Genomic DNA, 20,784 nt, shown 5'->3' on the forward strand with positions numbered 1-20,784 from the left:
AGGGGTTATATAAACATAGGGATGATGGGGGTTATAGACAGTAATGATGGGGTCATCATCCCTGTGTATAACCCCCATCATCGCTGTGTATAACCCCCATCATCCCTGTATAGGATATTGGGGGTAATACACAGGTATAATTGGGTAATACACAGGATTTTGTGGGTTACATAATGGGGTAATACACAGGGATAATGTAGGTTATATAATGGGGTATTACACAGGGATAATGGGGGTTATATAATGGGGTAATACACAGGGATGATGGTGGTTATAACACAGGGATGATCGGCATTATATACAGAGATGATGAGGTAATACACAGGGATGGATGATGGGGGTTACATACAGGTTGTGTACAGGTATGAATGGAGTTATATCATCCCTGTTTATAACCCCATCATCCCTGTATATAACCACCATCATCCCTGTATATAACCACCATCATCCCTGTACATTACCCCTTATCATCCCTGTGTGATTATTACTGGGTGTGCGTGACAGTGCAGGAAGCTGGGTGCCTGTAATTAGAGCAGGGAATGACCAGTGAACATAAAGGGGTGTGGTAATATGCAAACAGCTGAGATGCTGTGGAGGAAGGGGGGTATATAAGCTGTCTACTCAGATGGGGATCATGGGTATGGTGGGTTACAAGACTGGAAACAGCCAGGACCAGAAGCAAGGGATGTAACACAGAAAGAGCAGCAGTGATGATTAAGATCAAACAGAAACTGGTTAGAAGGATAGTAGGGGGTTTTAGGGAAGGCACACCAAGGCACACTTTTTAGAAAATTATTTTTCCCTGGCCAACCCCTTTAACCCCTTAACGCTCCAGGACATACTATTATGTCATGGTAAGTGCATCGTTCGCGCTCAGTGACCTAATAGTAGGTCATGGAGTAAACACGGCGCCGTTCGCGCGGGGCGCGTTCATGAGCTGTGATAGCTGCTGTTTCCGACAGCAGACTATCACTGCTCAATGTGCCGGGACCGATCGCGGAGCTCCCCCGCCGATTAACCCCTCAGAAGCCGCGTTCAATAGCGATCGCGGATTCTTAGGGGTTAATCCGCCATCGCCGGCCTGCTACGCGATAGCGGCCGGCGATGGTGACTATGGCAACCGGACACCAAACAATGGCATCCGGCTATGCCAACGTCAGGACCCACTATGCTTGCTGTCAGTGAGTAGCTGACAGTTCTAATACACTGCACTACGCATGTAGTGCAGTGTATTAGAATAGCGATCAGGGCCTCCTGCCCTCATGTCCCCTAGTGGGACAAAGTAATAAAGTTAAAAAAAAGTTAAAAAAAGTTGTGTAAAAATAAGAAAATAAAAGTTTTAAAAGTAATAAAAGTAAAAGTCCCACTTTTTCCCTTATCAGTCCTTTATTATTAATAAAAATATATAAACAAACAAATAAACTATACATAATTGGTATCGCCGCGTCCGTAACGGCCTGAACTACAAAATTATTTTGTTATTTATCCCGCACGGTGAACGCCGTAAAAAAAAATATTAATAAACCGTATCACAATCACAATTGTTTGGTCACTTCACCTCCCAAAAAATGGAATAAAAAGAGATCAAAAAGTCGCATGTACCTAAAAATGGTACTGATCGAAACTACAGTTCGTTACGCAAAAAATAAGTCCTCGCACGGCTTTATTGATTGAAAAATAAAAACGTTCTGGCTCTTAGAATAAGGTAACACAAAAAGTGAATGATTGTTTACAAAACTTATTTTATTGTGCAAACGCCATAAGACATAAAAAAACTATAAACATCTGGTATCGCCGTAATCGTATCGCCCCGCAGAATAAAGTGAATATGTCATTTATAGCGCACGGTGAACGCTGTAAAAAAAATAGAATAAAAAAACAATAGTAGAATTGCTGTTTTTTAGTCACCGCGCCACCTAAAAATAGAATAAAAACTGATCAAAAAGCCGCATGCACCCCAAGAAAACTACAATGGATTCCTCAAGGGGTCTAGTTTCCAAAATGGGGTCACTTTTGGGGGGGTTTCCAATGTTTTGGCACCACAAGACCTCTTCAAACCGGACATGGTGCCTAATAAAAAAGAGGCCTCAAAATCCACTAGGTGCTCCTTTGCTTCGGAGGCCGGTGCTTCAGTCCATTACCGCCCGAGGGCCACACGTGGGATATTTCTCAAAACTTCAGAATCTGGGCAATACGTATTAAGTTGCGTTTCTCTGATAAATCCTTTTGTGTTATAAAAAAAAATGGTATAAAGAGGATTTTCTGACAAAAAAAAATGTAAATTTCACCTCTACTTTGCTCTAAATTTCTCTGAAACACCTAAAGGGTTCATAAACTTTCTAAATGCTGTTGTGGATACTTTGAGGGGTCTAGTTTCTAAAATGGGGTATTTGATAGGGGTTTCTAATATATGGGCCCCTCAAAGCAACTTCAGAACTGAACTGGAACCTAAAAAAATAAATAAATGAGGCAATACTTCGCTTCTTACATTATACTGATAATGAGCCGTGCCCACCCCGAGATGACCCCAGTATAAATGGAGACCCCTATTAGACCGTTCCAGTGCCCGGTTTTCCCAAGCATACACCCCCGAGAAGTGTATTTCTATTGATGAGTCCTTGGTACATTTTAAAGGGAGGGTTCAATTCCGCGAGTACCTGCCGGGTAAGAGGGCAAGGTATGGCGTGAAGATGTATAAGCTGTGAGAGTGCATCAGGGTATACCTACAGATTTAGGATATATGAAGGAAAGGCCACCCCCAAACCAGACTGCATCCTGGACTACAATAGGTACATGGGAGGGAAGGACTTGTAAGATCATGCCCTGAAGCCCTACAGCGCCATGCGGTGTGGTATAAGAAGCTGGCCGGGCACATCATACAGATGGCTTTGTACAATGCATACGTGCTACGTCGATGTCTAGGCCAGACGGGAACTTTCCTGGAATTTCAAGATCTAATCTTTAGGGACCAAGAAGGGGGGGCACCCAGTACTTCTGGAAGCGAGGCCACACGCATCGTACCAGGGCAACACTTTCCAGGAGAAGTTCCCCAAACCGGTGGAAAGGGAAAGAGTCAAAAGAGGTGCAGAGTCTGCTCTAAGAGGGGGATAAGGAAGAACACAATATACCAATGTGACACGTGTCCCGAAAAACCAGAGCTCTGTATGAAAGATTGTTTTAAAATGTATCATACATCCCTTGATTTTTAATTTACCCTGATGCACTCCGCACAGCTTACCCCCCTCATCTTTCCCTTCTGAGCCCTGCCGTATGCCCAGGCAGCTGATAACAGCCACATATAGGGTATTGCCGTACCCAGGAGAACCCACATTACAATTTAAGGGGTGTATATCTCCGGTGGCGCATGCTGGGCACAATATATTGGACACTGAAATGGCATATATATATATATAAAATTGCAAATCACACTGCACCATCTGCTGCGCATTATCTTTTACACAATACCTGTGGGGTCAAAATGTTCACTACACCTCTAGATGAATGTCTTAAGGGGTGTAGTTTTTAAAATGGGGTCACTTCTCGGGGGTTTCAACTCTACTGGTACCTCAGGGGCTTCTGCATACATGACTTAGCACCAGAAAAGCTCCAGTAGGCCAAATGGTGGTCCTTTCCTTCTGAGCCCTCCCATGGGCCCAAACGGCAGTTTATCACCACAAATGGGGTATTGCCGCACTAAGGACAAATTGGGCAACAAAATGGGGTATGTTGTTCCCTGTGAAAATAAGAAATTTTGATCAAAAATGACATCTTATTGGAAAAAATATCATTTTTTTCATTTCACAGCCCAATTCAAATAGGTGCTGTGAAAAAACTGTGCGGTCAAAATGATAACAAAAACCATAAATGAATTCCTTGAGGGGTGTAAGTTCCAAAATGGGGTCAATTCTGGTGGGTTTCCATTGTTTTGATACCTCAACACCTCTTCAAACCTGGCATGCTGCCTAAAATATATTCTAATAAAAAAGAAGCCTCAGAATGCACTAGGTGCTTCTTTGCTTCTAGGGCTTGTGTTTTAGTCCACGAGCGCAGTAGGGCCACATGTGGGACATTTCTAAAAACTGCAGAATCTGGACAATACATATTTAGTAGTATTTCTCTGGTAAAACCTTCTCTGTTACAGAAAAAATTTTAATAAAATTGAAATTCAGCAGAAAAAATGAAATTTGCAAATTTCATTTCCACTTTGCTTTAATTCCTGTGAAATGCCTGAAGGGTTAAAAAGTTTCTAAATGCTGTTTTGAATACTTTGAGGGGTCTAGTTTTTAAAATGGGGTGTTTTATGGGGGTTTCTAATACATAGGCCCCTCAAATCCACTTCAGAACTGAACTGGTACCTTCAAAAAAAGGCTTTTGAAATTTTCTTAAGAATATGAGAAATTGCTGTTTATGTTCTAAGCCTTGTAACGTCCAAGAAAAATAAAAGAATGTTCAAAAAACGATGCCAATCTAAAGTAGACATATGGGAAATGTGAACTAGTGACTATTGTGGGTGGTATAACCGTCTGTTTTTCAAGCAGATGCATTTAAATTCTGAAAAATGCTATTTTTTGTAAATTTTCTCTAAATTTTGCAATTTTTCACAAATAAAGACTGAATATGTCGACCAAATTTTACCACGAACATGAAGCCCAATGTGTGATCACAGTCTATGGCAATTTGCAAGTCACCTAACGAGCTGACTGCTGGTGGGCACACATGTTCAGGCACCCTCCTTACATCCAGGTCTCTGCATAGTAATCCTTTGTTCACTGCAGAGCAAGCAATAGAAAAAGCTTTCCTCCCTGCTTGTCAGGGAAGTAGCAGAGCCTCTGTAGCAGCATGGCAGTATATAGTGCCTTGCAGAAGTATTTATCCACACTAGTGTTATTCCTGTTTTATTGATTACAACCTGAAATTAAAATGGATTATAAATTTCATTTGATGTAATAAACCGGACAAAGAAATCCAAATTGTTACAGTGGAATGAAAAAAGAAACCAACAAAAATCTACCTTGTTTAAAAAAAAAAAAAAAAAAACAAAAGAAAAAAAACATAACACAACTGAAAAGTTGTGAGTGGATATGTATTCACCTCCTCTTCTATGAAACCCCTGCATAAGAACTGGTAAAACCAATTAACTTCAGAAGTCACATAATTAGTTGTATACGGTCGCCCTGTGTCTCATCAAAGCGTCACATGATGTCAGTATAAAGATGGGGGGAGGGGTGAACACTTTTGTAAGGCACTGTAACTCAAGAGACGTCTTCTCAGCTTATTAGTATTGTAAAGCGCTGCATCCTGACCGCTGATATGACACCTGCACATCCCAACTCAGTATTTATGGTTTTATTTTATTCGATTTTCATTGGTTTGTAAGGAAGTGCATTCTGTGGTGTCACACGGTACGGTCTTCACCATTCGTGTTCCTGTTACCACTCTGCAGGGAACTTCAGAAGGGACTAGATTGTCTGCTGCCCGAGGAAGGAGACTGGTTCACCTCAGAAGCTCAGATTAGCAGCAACACCAAGGGGGACACAGGGAGGGAAAAAAAAAGGATGAGAAAGGTATTTTCTTTATTCTGCATAACACTTAACACTGCAGCATTTCTGGACTTTTGCTATTAACTTCATTCATGGGATAACAACTTTAACTTTAAAGGGTAGCTAAACGGTCAACAAACTTCTGACATGTCAGAAGTTTGGATTGGTGGGGGTCCGAGCACGGAGAACCACCAATCACTAGAACGAAGCAGCTGAAGTACTCGTGTGAGAGCTCGTGTGAGCGCTCAGCCGCTTCGTGTCTGTTTGGCTTTTTCCGTAAATAAACGTATCGGTGTACAGACTCAATACAAAGTCTATGAGCCCGTACTCTTATACATCGGCTTTCTGTAAAAAGCTGAACAGACACAAGGCAGCTGAGCCTCACACGAGCGCTTCAGCTGCTTCGTTCTAGCGATTGGTGGGGGGTCTCAGTGCTCGGACCCCCACCAATCCAAACTTCTGACATGTCACTATGATACGTCAGAAGTTTGTCAAACGTTTAGCTACACTTTAAACCTTTGACAGGAACAAGGATTGGACACCCTCATTCCCAGGACCATCAGGGTTTCCAGTGGCAGGACACACATCGATCTTACTTTTAGGACATATCTTTGTGGGGCTCTAAAGGTGAATATCCACTGAACATGGTGTCCTATCTGCCGGCAGCATGCAGTAGAGCAGGAGGAGATGAGCAGAATAATCTATAGATTTGTGCAAAATGATTCAGGATAACCTATAATTGATGCATTTTAATTCCTGTTCAATGTGGGCTAAAGCGTCCAGTGGGTGGGCTCAACCCTTCATTGACAGCCTTCCCTTTATGAGTGTGAATACAATAGTTGCCAACCACAGAGTAGGACCGCCCACTGGACTCTTAAGCCTAGAATGGATTTGAATCAATGAATGACAGGTTATCCTTTCATCAATCTGTTCAGCTCCCCCTGCTCTATAACATTCTGCCTGCAGATCGGACTGGATGTTTGATGCGACAGGTTCCCTTTAAAGGCCCAGACGACATTCTCCAGATAGGTGGCCAATGTTTTGCTGAGCAATAAGTTCTCATGTGGTTGTAGTCATGTGACGTTTCATGAAAGTATTGCTCCACGAGTCTCTAAGCGGATTATTTTTGCAGTGTCACATTGAGTCACACGGCTATGGACACCTTCGAGGGCATTTTTTTTTCTTTTCAATAAATTAGTCAGTGTCTTTAGTGTAACTTTGTGATTAGTCTTTATTAAAAAATCGTTTTACTTTTGGAGATACAGCTGTTCTGTATTCTCTATACAGAACAGCTGTATCCTTCGCGTTAGATCCCGCGGATCTGACAGGTTCAGTGTCGGCGGGTCCTGCGTGGATAAACGTCACATCTAATTTCATAACTTAGATGTGATCATTTACAGGTGGATTGTGTTACACGCAGGACCGGACGACACTAAACCTGTCAGGTCAGCGGGACTGACGGATTCAGTTTAACGCGAAGGATACAGCTGTTCTGTATAGAGAATACAGAACAGCTGCATCTCCAGAAGTAAACATTTTTTTTAATAAAGACTAATTACAAAGTTACACTAATCACACTGACTAATCAATGTATTACAAAAAATGCCCTCGAAGGTGCCCATAGCCTTTAAATGACATCACATGATGCACAACATCTCGTGGTACCGACCATTACGTGGTGAAAGTTCCTAAGATATTACAACACGTGACGGGCGATGTAGACTACAATACTGCCCCTCGGACTGGAGGTATATCTAAGAACATATGCAACACTAATATCTACATTAAGATGGTGTTCAAACGTCGCTGTGAAATCGCAGTTGTGAGCGCCGGACAGCTGCAAATTTGCTGAAATTTCGGCTACACACGCAAATTGACGTAGTCTGAAGTGTGTCAGGCTAGATCTACTGACTATTCGTGAAAGGCCAACAGAGACTGCACCGCAACATTAAAGAAGTGGTCTGGTTAGGCTACGTTCACACAGGGCGAATACGGTGCGTGAAAGCACATGGCGTATCCGACCTGAGCGGTGCAGGGAATTCCGGGGGAAAAACTGCAACAAATTGTGGTGCAGTTTTTCTGCCAGAATGTCCGCTGCGAAAAACTGCATATAGAAAAAAAAAAAAGTTTCATACTTTTAAAAATATTTTTTCTGCGCTGCATTTTTTGCAGCGGAATCGCTGATTTTCTGCTGCAAAAAATGAAACATCTGCTATTTGTTGCGGGTTTTACCTCCCCATTCAATTCAATGGGGAAAACCTGCAACAAATAAGCAGCGCTTAGACAAATACAATAGACATGCTGCGGATCAAAAAACTGCACCGCAGGTCGATTTCTGAGCGTTTTTTCCGTTCATTTACTCAGCGCGTGGATGAGATTTGTTCAAATCTCATCAACTTTGCTTTCGGCTTCTCAGCAACAAAATCTGTTTTGGAAAATCTGCAGTATTTACGCTACGTGTGAACTTACCCTAATGGTGAAGTCTGAGTTACTAGAGGGGATCTCCTCCTCAGGATCCAGAGTGGAGAGGGGCTACAAAGAGTGTCTTACTCTGGAGGACCCAAGATATACAAACACTACATGGACAGCCCATTCATTTCAATGTGAACTGTGCAATGCTTCATTTTCCCTGTGGTGGCGCTGCAGGAAAACACTTGCTTCCTGGTTTCCCCACAGATGACAACAGATGCTTGGGGCTCCATACCCATTAGGAACACCGTTCAAAAGTGTGCACTGTATTTTAATAAAATTGCCTCCCGCTGCGATTGGATTAGAGGCACCCCATGACCACAATTAGAATACAGCGCATGGCGTTGAATGGCACCCCACAATAGCACATCGGCAGCGCATTCTTAGCAGCCAGTCCGTCCCACATTACCCAGGGCGCCTGGTTTTGAAAACCCATAGACTCGGAGTTAATAAATAAGGATCCTGCATTATCCAGAGTGGAAACAAAGAGCGTCTTTCTCACTGTATGACCATGCCTTACATAGACCGACAGACCAGGAACGGTGTCATGCGTCTTTTCCCCTGTGGTGGCGCTGCAGGGAAAATGAAAACTTGCTGTACAGTTCCTCAGCACATTACAGCAGATCACAGGGTGTCCCACTACTGGGAATCTCAGTCATCGACTTCTTACATTACCTGTGCAGTTCTCTCCAAAGACCTGAGAGCAGAGCTGTCAATCACACTGCAACAGCCCCACCCACATTCAGCTGTAAAGGTTGCAAACATTGGGCACAACACAGCAGTGGCCAGTACAGGATAGTGGATTATTTTTTTTTTTTAATTATTACTACTACTACTACTACTACTACTATTATTATTATTATTATTATTCATACTACTACTATTATTATTCCTACTATAATTATTATTACTACTATTATTGTTATTCATACTCCTACTATTATTATTATTACGACTTATTATTCCTACTACTACTATTATTATTATTACGACTTATTATTCCTACTACTACGACTATTATTATTCCTACTATTATTATTCCTATTACTACTATTATCACTACTACGACTATTATTACTATTGTTGTTATTATTACTACGAAGACCATTATTACTTCTATTGTTATTAGTCATAATAAAATATTTTTCATACATGTTAGGCCTTGTCCCATTAAGGGCCTCAGTTGCAGATCGGGCCAAAAATACCGGAAACAATAGCGCAGCACAACAGAGTAACACTTCTGGTAATTCCGTTGTTCTGCTCATCTGACAGAGAAGTACAACGGAAACATGGACGCAGGTGCGATCCCATCCCATACCCCTGGCCAATCATATTATAGTTACATAATTACATTGCAAAAGACGCATAGTCATTGGTAGAAAGAAAAGACTGAAGCACCTTTTGTTTTGTGTCCACTTCTGTTTTAGATTAAAAAAAACGGAGCCAAAAACTGCGTGTGTGTGATCCTGGCCTAAAGGGATTTTCTCACCTTTGACAACCCGCTTCCATATGTCCTAGTAGGTTATATAGACGTCATAGAGACAAGTCCCCTCTCTATAGGGCAGAGCCGCTAACAACAAGTGGTCACTCCATGTATTACATCATCATATTCACTTGAGCGGCCGCTGTAGGAGAAATGTATGGCAGGTTTCTACAGCTGACCGGTTATCGTTCTATCAATAAGGTTGTGAGATGACACGTGGCATACAAGGAAGTGTCCGAAACCAAAGTAAGCGGACATAGAGGATGCCGCCCAGCTTTCCCAGAAGTAGATACTAGATGGCATCAACAAATACCCACAGCAATACATTGTATATGCCCATCCCCCCGACCCCGTCATGCCAGTGCTGAGGTGACGTTTCCCGTAAAAAAGTGACACTGCTATATCAGGGGTAACTGTACGTGTGCCAGGCAATGTTTATCGTTGCTACCCGCAGATAGAAACAAGAGCAGAAAACCAGCTGTCACAAGAACACCACGCAGGCTGCAAGACCAAGAATTAGTAGCTGTGCCCTGACCTTAACTTTACCCACTGTCTGGAGGGCAGAGCTTCCCTCATCTTAGTTTATATCTACATATAATATCAAGTAACTATACACATTTTTTTCACTTACTGATCTGTAGTTACATCATGTTTTATACTCCAATCACATCCAAAGCTGAACGTAAAATTCTGCTGGTTTAATCGCAAGACCATATATCTCACTGCGGTGGAGGGGGAAGAATCTGTGGCAGACTGGGGTTCCCTGTTCTAGCGATCCCTGTGGCAGGACCCACACAGTCTATTATTTAAAACCAATGACATGGCCAAAAGTCTCAGCAAGATGTAGCAGAGTGGAGTTTGTCATTTGGGACCACTCAACTGGATATTATGATTTTTACTGGTGACGTTACGTGGGATTTATCTTAACTCATAAACTCATAAAAGGACCCAAAAAAAAGGTTCGATAACAAATTCAGCTCTACTAAATCTGTATACGGCTTTGTATACTCAGAGAGAAATCTGACGTACAGACAGAGTAGAGCTTTTTGAGATGTAGCAGAGCCAACTCTGTCATTCAGGACACATTGTGATTATTGAAAATAATGCACAAAGGACATTTATTTAAATGTCTAACTTAGCTCTGCTACATCTGTAAGTGTTTAAACACTCCAAGTGAAGAGAAAGCTGTAGGTGAAGAGAAAGCTGTAGGTGAAGAGAAAGCTGTAGGTGAAGAGAAAGCTGTAGGTGAAGAGAAAGCTGTAGGTGAAGAGAAAGCTGTAGGTGAAGCTGTAGGTTTACTTACTGTGAAACACAAATCATAGTAAGATGCTGCCAAATGACAAACTCTGCTCTGCTGCATTATTTTGCCCAAATCCACTCTTCGCCACAACTACATATGAGAATAATATAAGTAGTGACACAGAGGGCAGTGGAAGCCCCCTCATGAATCAGCATGTTGGAATAGAACACACCAGATCCCTTGAGATAAGCGTCACATGAGGTATCCGGCAGCTGCTTATCCAAATCTTGGCAGTATATACATGCTGAGATTGTCTCAGGAGGGATATAGGAAAATGCATGTTGGAGGCAACTGGGCACTTTCCAGGAGCCGGGTATTGCAGCATGCTGGGCGACATACACATCTGCACTGTGCTGAAGTATAGGGAGGGGGGGGGGATTTTTGGGGTAGAGCAGGGGACCCCTTTATCAGCTGCCATGTAGGGAAGATAAGCAGGAGTGTATACATCGCATATGTAGCTGTATCTGGTCAGCAGCACCACTGCCCCGCACATGTCTGCTGACAGTCACCCCCTGTTGCTGTGTGGTCAGTCAGGGGACTCGTGGGTAAACAATGGGAAGCAGCAGCAGATTGGCAGCTGTCAGGTGCAGGGAGCCACTCCCTCGCATGACAGAAGCAGCTGTTGCACTACACTGTCCACCACCCCCCCCACTCCGTCAATCATAACCCCCCTCTCTGTCAATCATCCTCCGCCTGTCAATCATCCTCTGATCACCTGACAGGTTGCGCTTCTTCTCGTCCGGCCGCTTGTTGTCGCTCCTCTCATAGAAGCCCAGTGTCTCTGCCGGCCCCGCTGCGGTGCTTGTCGTCTTTTTCCCTCCATCCTCCTCCTCCTTGTCTTCTCCGCTGATAGCCGCCGCGTCTGCCATCCCCTGCCGCGGCGGCCAGTAGTCTCCAACTGAGTGTGTCTCACCAAACACAGCGCGTCATCACAAGGCGACAGCGCCGGGACTTCCAGCGATAATGATGACTACGCTTTATACGAGGGGCGGTGTCCGGAGTCCGACGCCGCCATGTTGGATGAGGTCGGAATGCCCTTAGTCTATTGAGATGCGTAAACAATGTAGAGATGACACAATTATTCCAGAGTCTGAGAATTGAATCACTTTCCGCCGCAGCCATTTTTCTGATTTTAATTTTTTTTCTCCCCATGTTCCAAAAGCCATAACTTTTTTATTTTTCTGTCGCTATAGCCCTATGAGGGCTCGATTTTTGCGGGGTGGGTTGTAGTTTTTCATGGCACCATTTATTGTACCATATAATGTACTAGGAAACAGGAAAAAAAATCTTTGTGGGATATAAAATTAAAAAAACACTGATTCCTTCATTGTTTTTTTGCGCTTCAGTTTTTACGACGTTCACCTTGCAATTATAACGACTTGTTAACTTTATTCTGCGGGTCCACACAACTACGGCCATACCAAATTTATATAGTTTTTTTCTATATTTTACTACTTTTACAAGAAAAAAAACAATTGTAAAAAATAAAATGTATTTTGTGTCGCCAAATTTTGAGAGTCATAACTTTTTTAGTTTTTTTGTTGATTGAGCGGTGTGAGGGCTTATTTTTTTTCAGGACGAGCTGTAGTTCTTAATGGTACCATTTTGGGGTACATGCAAGTTTTTGATCACTTTTTATTCCATTTTTTGTAGGTTGATGAGGTGACCAAAAAAACGGCGATTCTGGCGCTTTACTTTTTTTTTTTAAGGTGTTCAACATGCATGTTTATATATTGTTATATTGTAATAGTTCAGACTTTTACGGACGCGGCGATACCAATTCTGTTTATTTATATTTTTTTTACATGGATTTGATGGGAAAAGTTTTTTTTTTAATACTTTTTTGTATATACTATACATTTTTTATTATTAAACTGATTTACTATTCCCCCTAGGGGACTTAAACCAGCAATGGTTGGACTTCTAGCACTATATACGGCAATACTAATGTACGGCAGTATATCGTGTTTCTGATAGGCTCCTATTATTATATCTGTGTCTAGTAAAGTCGGATGACAATTAAAATCACAGAATTTGTCAGCCAGCTTTCTGTGAGGTTGATAAAAAATTCTAATAGGAGATGTCTAAAAAATGTTTGTTTCTGGAAAAGCTGAATTAGAAATAACATGGCTACTAGGTCTGTGTTCACATGTTCAGGAATCTGTCAGGATTTAGGCGCAGATTCCACGCCTAAATCCTGACAGAATCCGCTCACATTCCATCGGCAGGGATATTTTATACCCCATTCACACACTCAGATAAATATTCATGCAGAATATTGAACGTGCTGCAGATTTTAAAATTCAGACCTTGTTCATTATTGCTGCAGGTTGGACGCCGAAAAGCCGCCAAATACCTCCACTGAATTACAATATGGCTAATCTGTGTGCGAATCCGACTGCCAATCTGCTGCAGTAGCCGAGTTTCAGCTACAGATCTTTTAACAAATCCTCGGTGGATTTGTCTATGTGAACATAGCCTAATACATCTCGCACAGGTCATCCAGCTTTCTTACTTCTAGTTTAAAACATTTTATAGAATATATGTATTATAAAATCATCATTGCTAACATTCAAATTAACATAACTGGTATCAACGCGTCCTTAAAGTTCTGAACTATTAGGCTGGGTTCACACAACCTATTTTCAGGCGTAAACGAGGCGTATTATGCCTCGTTTTACGTCTGAAAATACGGCTACAATACGTCGGCAAACATCTGCCCATTCATTTGAATGGGTTTGCCGACCTACTGTGCCGACAACCTGTCATTTACGCGTCGTCGTTTGACAGCTGTCAAACGACGACGCGTAAATTGACTGCCTCGGCAAAGAAGTGCAGGACACTTCTTTGCAACGTAATTTGAGCCGTTCTTCATTGAACTCAATGAAGCACAGCTCAAGATTTACGGCTGTCAGAGAAGCCTCGCATAATACGAGGAGGAGCATTTACGTCTGAAACGAGGCAGCTGTTTTCTCTTGAAAACAGTCTGTCTTTTCACACGTAAATGCCTGCTATCGTGTGCACATACCCTTACAACATATCATTATTTAGTCCGCACGGTGAACACCTTAAAAAATAAAAGATTAAAAACGCCAGAATTGCTGTTTGTTTGGTCACCTCATCTCCCACAAAAATTTTTATAAAAACTGATCAAAAAGTCTCTTGTACCCCAAAATGGTACCAATAGAAACGACAGCAAAAAATAAGCCCTCATACCGCTCAATCGACGAAAAAATAAAAGAGTTATGGCTCTCAGAATGTGGCGACAAAACTCAAATTGTATTTTTAACAATCGTTTTTTTCCTTGTAAAAGTAGTAAAACATACGCCCCCCCTCCAAAAAAAGATTGAGGAATCGCTGTTTTTTTCCTATTCCACCCCACAAATATGTTTTTTTCTAGTTTCTCACTAGATTATATGGTACAATTAATGAGGTCATGAAAATCTACAACTTGTCCCGCAAAAAACAAGCCCTCATACGGCTATAGTTATAGAGAAATAAAAAAGTTATGGCTTTTGGAAGGTGGGGAGGAAAAAACGAAAGCGAAAATCTGAAAAATGGCTGTGGCGGGAAAAGGTTAAAACAACATCAAAATCTGTACTGAGATATATTGCACTGAAACGTTAATTTTTATGTTTGGCAGGTGAAGCAGAATGTTGGTTGGCTCGCTGTGTATCTAAATTGCATTGGCGCTGGGACGTACGGCCTGGATGCCATCTTTGCAAAAGTACTATAGCAGAACTAGGATGTCACAGCGTGGCTACGCCATGTCCTGAGGTTGGGGGGCGGTGCCTATTCTTTAAAATAGCGAGGTCCTCGCCAAGTCATGTTAAGTTGTCGAGTGGAAGAGGAGGAACCTGGCTGTGTCGGAGAGAGCTGCTGGAGAGAGCTGCTGGAGAGAACTGCTGGAGAGAGCTGCTGGAGAGAGTTGCTGTATAGAGTTGCTGTATAGAGTTGCTGTATAGAGCTGCTGGAGAGAGCTGCTGGAGAGAGCTGCTGGAGAGAGTTGCTGTATAGAGTTGCTGTATAGAGTTGCTGTATAGAGCTGCTGGAGAGAGCTGCTGGAGAGAGCTGCTGGAGAGAGTTGCTGTATAGAGTTGCTGTATAGAGCTGCTGGAGAGAGCTGCTGGAGAGAGCTGCTGGAGAGAGCTGCTGGAGAGAGCTGCTGGAGAGAGCTGCTGGAGAGAGTTGCTGTATAGAGTTGCTGTATAGAGCTGCTGGAGAGAACTGCTGGAGAGAGCTGCTGGAGAGAGTTGCTGTATAGAGCTGCTGGAGAGAGCTGCTGGAGAGAACTGCTGGAGAGAGCTGCTGGAGAGAGTTGCTGTATAGAGCTGCTGTATAGAGCTGCTGGAGAGAGCTGCTGGAGAGAGCTGCTGGAGTGAGTTGCGGAAAGAGAGCTGCTGAAACAAACTGTGGAAGCAACAACACTAATGCTGGGCCTGACTTTGCAGGTGTTGGAGCGTGTTGTGGGTGATGGGTTTGGCTCTGTTAGTGACAAAGTGTGAGCCAGCCAGCCATCATCTGCCTGCCCTCTTGAGTCTAAGAACTGTGCTGTAAAGGATCTGCCAGATACAGCTTCTGTGTCGACGCCCGTGGTTAATCAGCCTGCATCTGCTCCTAGGTCTGATAGAGTGACTCGATCTGCTGCTACCACTCAGGCTGGTAGGCTGAGGAGTGGGAGAACCTATCACAGCCTGGCCAGACGGTTCTAGCTCCCCCCCTCGGTCTATGTATACCTTAATTTGCTTCTTGTCTTTGCCTGTGATTATCTCTTGTTTCCTGGCTCTGCTGTTCCAGCTATTACTATTGTACTCAGCTTCATATTGACCCTGGCTTCACTGACTACACTTCTGCTCTTCGTTTGGTACCTCGTACACTCCTGGTTTGACTCGGCTCGTTCACTACTCTTGTTGCTCACGGTGTTGCCGTGGGCAACTGCCCCTTTTCCCTTAGCTTCTGTGTTCCCTTGTCTGTCGGGCACATATTGAGCGTAGGGACCGTCGCCCACTTGTGAGCCGTCGCCTAGGACGGGTCGTACAAGTAGGCAGGGACTGAGTGGCGGGTAGATTAGGGCTCACCTGTCTGTCTCCCTACCCCGTCATTACATGGGCCTTTCATATGGAGAAATGGTATTAATTTTCATGCTGTGGCTGGGTGTGCCACGAACTTTGGTCTAGTAAAGTTTTGTTGCCACAAAATCTCCTGCCAGGGCTGTGCACCACTCGGTTCCCGATCTTCATAGCCGCATAGAGCAAAAGAGATTGTTATTATACTTATAAAATCAATATATTTGGAGGTCTATTATTAGGACATATAGATGTCAGAGATCTCATCAAGACTACAAAACACAACATCATAGTAGGTAAACATTTGGAGTAGGATATGACTATATAATACTGACAGTGCATAAAGTTAATATTTAGAAAAAAGAAGTAGTGGTCGCCAGCGATTTTTGTTATTGTGACAAAAACAATAATACCTGTGGATGTACTATTTGTTTTGTCATAGAAACAAATGTGGACAGTGATGGCAGAGGCTTATCCAGTCCTAGAGTCAGCGGCCAGAGCGCTTCCGATGGTCTGGCCGGGGACTCCATAGTTGAAAACCCCTGATGTCACTGTCCATGTATGGACAGTGACGTCACAGGCTTCCCCATGGCTATAACACTCGTTTTACCCCCCATTAAGCTTAAATGCGATGTGAATGAGACCTTACAGTTCAATCTTGAATGTAATATCCATTGGGGTGCATCATCCATGAGGCAAGGTGAGTACTTTGCCTCTAATAGAAACCTTTCCTGTGCCTGTTGTGTCCGCGGTCCCTGACCGCCGACACGCTGTGACCGCAGGACACTGAAGGCTTGTTAGCGTCTTCCTCCCAGGAGACGCTAACACACGCGGCTGCACTCTCCTGCCTCTAGGGTGCACGCGCACCAACAAAGTGTTCCCTAGCCTATCCCCTTACATCCTGGGCTATATAAAAGGCTCTGCCCTTCCACTCCTTGCCTGAGCATTGTTGTTGTCTACCCATGTTCGTATAGCAAATGGCTCCTTAGTTGTATCCAGTTCCCTGTGTACCCGTATCCTGTATCCAGTAACTGTGTTTGTTCCTGAGCTGAAGTCTAGTGTTGGAGTCGTGTTGGTATCATCTGTGCCACGAAGCATCTGTGCCGAAGCGTCTGCTACATCTAGGGTCTGTCTGGACTCTTACAGGTACTCTTGTGCTAAGACTTTGCATTGACTGTTTGGCCCTCTGCCACTCCGCTACCGTGGAGCGGCCTAGTGGGTCCACATACCCCAGAATCATGACGGTGCCAAAGATAGAGCAGCACTCAGATAGTAGATCCACTGTGTTGCTAACAGATTTGGGATAGGGCAAACCAGGGGTGGGTGGGGGATGTCTAAGAGATTGCCTGTTCTTTACCTTAACACCCCCTCAGAGGGGTCTGGACTATTCCGGAGGGATTCTCCAGGTTGTATCCCTGGAGTAGCCTTTAATATCAACTGCTGACTGCTGGCTGATTGGAATTCTGAAGCTTGGTACAAGAATAGATAGTAAAAAGCAAACTCATACAAAACCCTTTCAACACATGTAAATAGACACGGGTTGGGGCAGTGAATAAACAGCATAGTCAGGAACAAGCCAAGTCAGATCCAAATAAACAAAAAAATACCTTCACAAATTCACAAGAACAAAATAAATTTGTTCCTCAGTCTCATACTGAGCAGAGTTTACTTGGCGCACACTGGCCCTGAAAAAGAGCAGGCACAGTGCGCGTATATCACTATATCTACTGGGGTGCAGGGGTAGTGAAGAGCAGAGGGGCAGGGTGGGAAGAGAGGGATGTTGGCCACAGCGGTTAACCATTATAGACTGTTATACAGTTCATCAATGCTCCTTCCGCACCTCCCATGTTTGTTTTTCACTTTTCAATTCATCCCTTTGTAGTGGGGCCGTGCAGGGGGCGATACCCCACCCGCTGAAACTTTGATGGGGAGGAAGAATGGCAGTGGCTCCTTAGCATAACGCACACAGGCGGCCTAAGTAGGGATAGGATGGTTTTCTCACACTGCATGGTGCCTCTCCGAGTCTCGGACATTCTTTTAATTGCAGTGACCCTCTCCAGCCAATCAGTTGTAGAGTACTCCTCACAATTCTCGCACAGGATTGCGGCTTTCAACCTCCATCATTCTGTCTCTCAGATCACATGGCACTCCTTACGCTACCATGGCCTCAGACGCTCGGACCCTGTTCATGTCACAATGTCTCTGGTCTGCTCTGTTCCGCTGTGCAACCATTTGTGACCCAGTCACTGACAGGTTCCTCCTTCCCTCACCACAGTTATACGCCCTTCTGCACTTTTGTAAACTCTGGTTGGCCCCGCCTGTCTGAGCATGCAAGCGTGATGTACCCACGCCTACCACATTACTAACTGCAGAGTTCAACTTCCCTGCCTCCAAGGGGACAACACCACAGACACCGACCAACAGCATCTTCGGTATAACACTATTTTGAGGACCTACACATTCTGATCATGTGACCACAAGTCCTAGCTACATAACACACAAAAGCACAATATCAAATACTGTATTTTGGCCACTAGGCGGCATCATCTCACTAAAATTACATAGAACTGCTGCTAAGATTAACATTTGCAGACACATACTTGGTCTTGAACCTGCTAAGAAATGAAACAAACAAATGTGCAGTCACATTCATATTTGGTGCCTCAGCACACCTTCTATCTCCTACTGGGTTTAACTGATGCACTGGATCTTGAACCTGAAAACAAAAACATGTGTTACTTATCTACATGTGGTGGCCTGGCTCAGCATATGCTTTAGGGTCCATATTTGCCAGGATGTATCTGAGGCCCAGTATTTCTAAAAGGGGGCTCTTTCCACACATTACATTTTGATGTCTCTTATCTAGCAAGAATTGCTCCATTATAGGTTTGGGAAATACATTGTTTACCACTGTACAGTGTTTCACATCCTTGGATAAACCATATTGACAGAGAGGAAAATATTATTTACATAACTGGAAAGCCCTTTCTAAAGCCCACCCCCCAAAAAAAATAAAAAATAAAACCTATAAAATTACTGCAGTTATATGAGATAAAATGTATTAATATCCTTGTTTAAGTGCAGAAGAGGTTAAAGGAGCTCTGTCACCAGATTATAAGTGCCCTATCTCCTACATAATCTGATCGGCGCTGTAATGAAGATAACAACAGTGGTTTTTATTTTGAAAAACGATCATTTTTGACCAAGTTATGAGCAATTTTAGATTTATGCTAATTACTTTCTTAATGACCAACTGGGCGTGTTTTTACTTTTGACCAAGTGGGCGTGGTACAGAGGAGTGTATGACGCGGACCAATCAGTGACTAATCAGTGTCCTACACTTCTCATTGTTCCAGCCCATTGTTACAGAGTGATTGTGCAGTGAAAGAAGCTGGGCTGGAACAATGAGAAGTGTATGGCGCTGATTGGTCACTGATTGGTCAGTGTCATACACTTCTCTTCACAATGCCCAGTTGGTAAAAAGTAAAAACACGCCCAGTTGTCCATTGAGAAACTCATTAGCATAAATCTAAAATTGCTCATAACTTGCTCAAAAATGATTGTTTTTCAAAATAAAAACCACTGCTGTTATCTACATTACATCGCCGATCAGATTATGTAGGAGATAGGGCACTTATAATCTGGTGACAGAGCCTCTTTAAAGAACCGTTGCAATATATACTTATTTTAACCAAACTGTACTCACTATCCTGCTTTATGACAAGAGGATAACAAGTTTATTTTTGGTATAAGCTAGTGCTTGTCACTTACAGTAAGATGATTATTATTTGTGTATATATTATTATTCATTACTTGACACATTCACATCTGTGTTTTATAAATATGAAAAAAAAACTTTTTGCAATACAAACTTAAAGATGTAAAGGTATGTCCTTTGTATTTTAGCATAGAAGGGGAAATGTATGTTTATCAAGACTGGTGTAGCACTGAGCTGTCAGCCGGTCTGAAAGAGCCGTGCGGTTTGCAAAGAAAACGTTTTATAAATCAGTTGCTCCGCGACTGGAAGGCCATTCCCCCTTTTACCAACACAGGAGAAAATGTGCTTTTGTGTTGATTGAATTGACAGGCAACTTCATAAATTGCAATGGTAAATTTGCAGTGTAGCTAATTTTGTGGCATGGAGCTCTTCAAGGGGTTGGCCACTTTGAGAAACTTCAGACAATAAGCTTATAACAAAGTGCCCCACTGCTGGAACGCCCAGCATGCAGCTGTAATATGTGCTTTAACCTGGCATTAAGTGTTCAATTTCCCTACAGTGCCACCACAAGGAAAATTAAGCATTAGACAGTATCCATGTAGTGCACAGACATATTGGGTCTTCCAGAGCAGGAGACTGTCTTTGTAGCTCCCCCCTTGTAGATAGTGCCACACAGCCCCCCCTTGTAGATAGTGCCACACAGTCCCCCCTGTAGATAGCGATACACAGCCCTCAAACAAATAAAAAACTTGTACTCCCCTAGCCCCGTTCCCGTGACAAACGGACCAGCTCCACAGCCTCCACTGCACCCTAAGAGACGAGATCCTTGCGCAGGCCGGCATGAATCATTGATATCATTGCGCCGGCCAGCGCAGTGCAGGGATCCTGTCCCCGCGCCTTAGTGAATGGCAGAACAGGGAGCTAGCTACTTGTTCCGCCTCGGATGCCCGATGCAGGCGACGCCACCAGTAATAAGGAGGCTCGTGTCGCCTGACCCAGCAAATTATGGGCCAGGCGGCACAGGCCTCCTCAACTTAGCCCCCCATGCTCCCCCCTCCCTTCCCTTCTAGTTGTGCTGGCCCGCTCTCCCCCCCAGCTACGCCCCTGCTCTGACTAATGGATTACAGTCCTAAACAGGGGACGTCCTGCTGTTATCTCAGAATTATCTCCAAATATTTTGGAAAATGGGTTTTCTAAACCAGACAACC

At 43.4% G+C, this 20,784-nt stretch overlaps 1 protein-coding gene across 1 annotated transcript in view; it reads right to left on the minus strand.

Moving 5' to 3' along the window:
- TAPT1 (transmembrane anterior posterior transformation 1) overlaps positions 1-11,752 on the minus strand; it is a 49,883-nt gene extending 38,131 nt beyond the window's left edge. The window contains exon 1 of the mRNA XM_075858383.1: positions 11,508-11,752. Coding sequence (XP_075714498.1) covers positions 11,508-11,661 — 154 coding nt within the window. The 5' untranslated portion in view covers positions 11,662-11,752. The remainder of the gene's footprint in view (positions 1-11,507) is intronic.
- Positions 11,753-20,784: the final 9,032 nt, after the last annotated feature.

This window comes from Rhinoderma darwinii, chromosome 1 (assembly GCF_050947455.1).
Source record: "Rhinoderma darwinii isolate aRhiDar2 chromosome 1, aRhiDar2.hap1, whole genome shotgun sequence".
Lineage (NCBI taxonomy): Eukaryota > Metazoa > Chordata > Amphibia > Anura > Rhinodermatidae > Rhinoderma > Rhinoderma darwinii.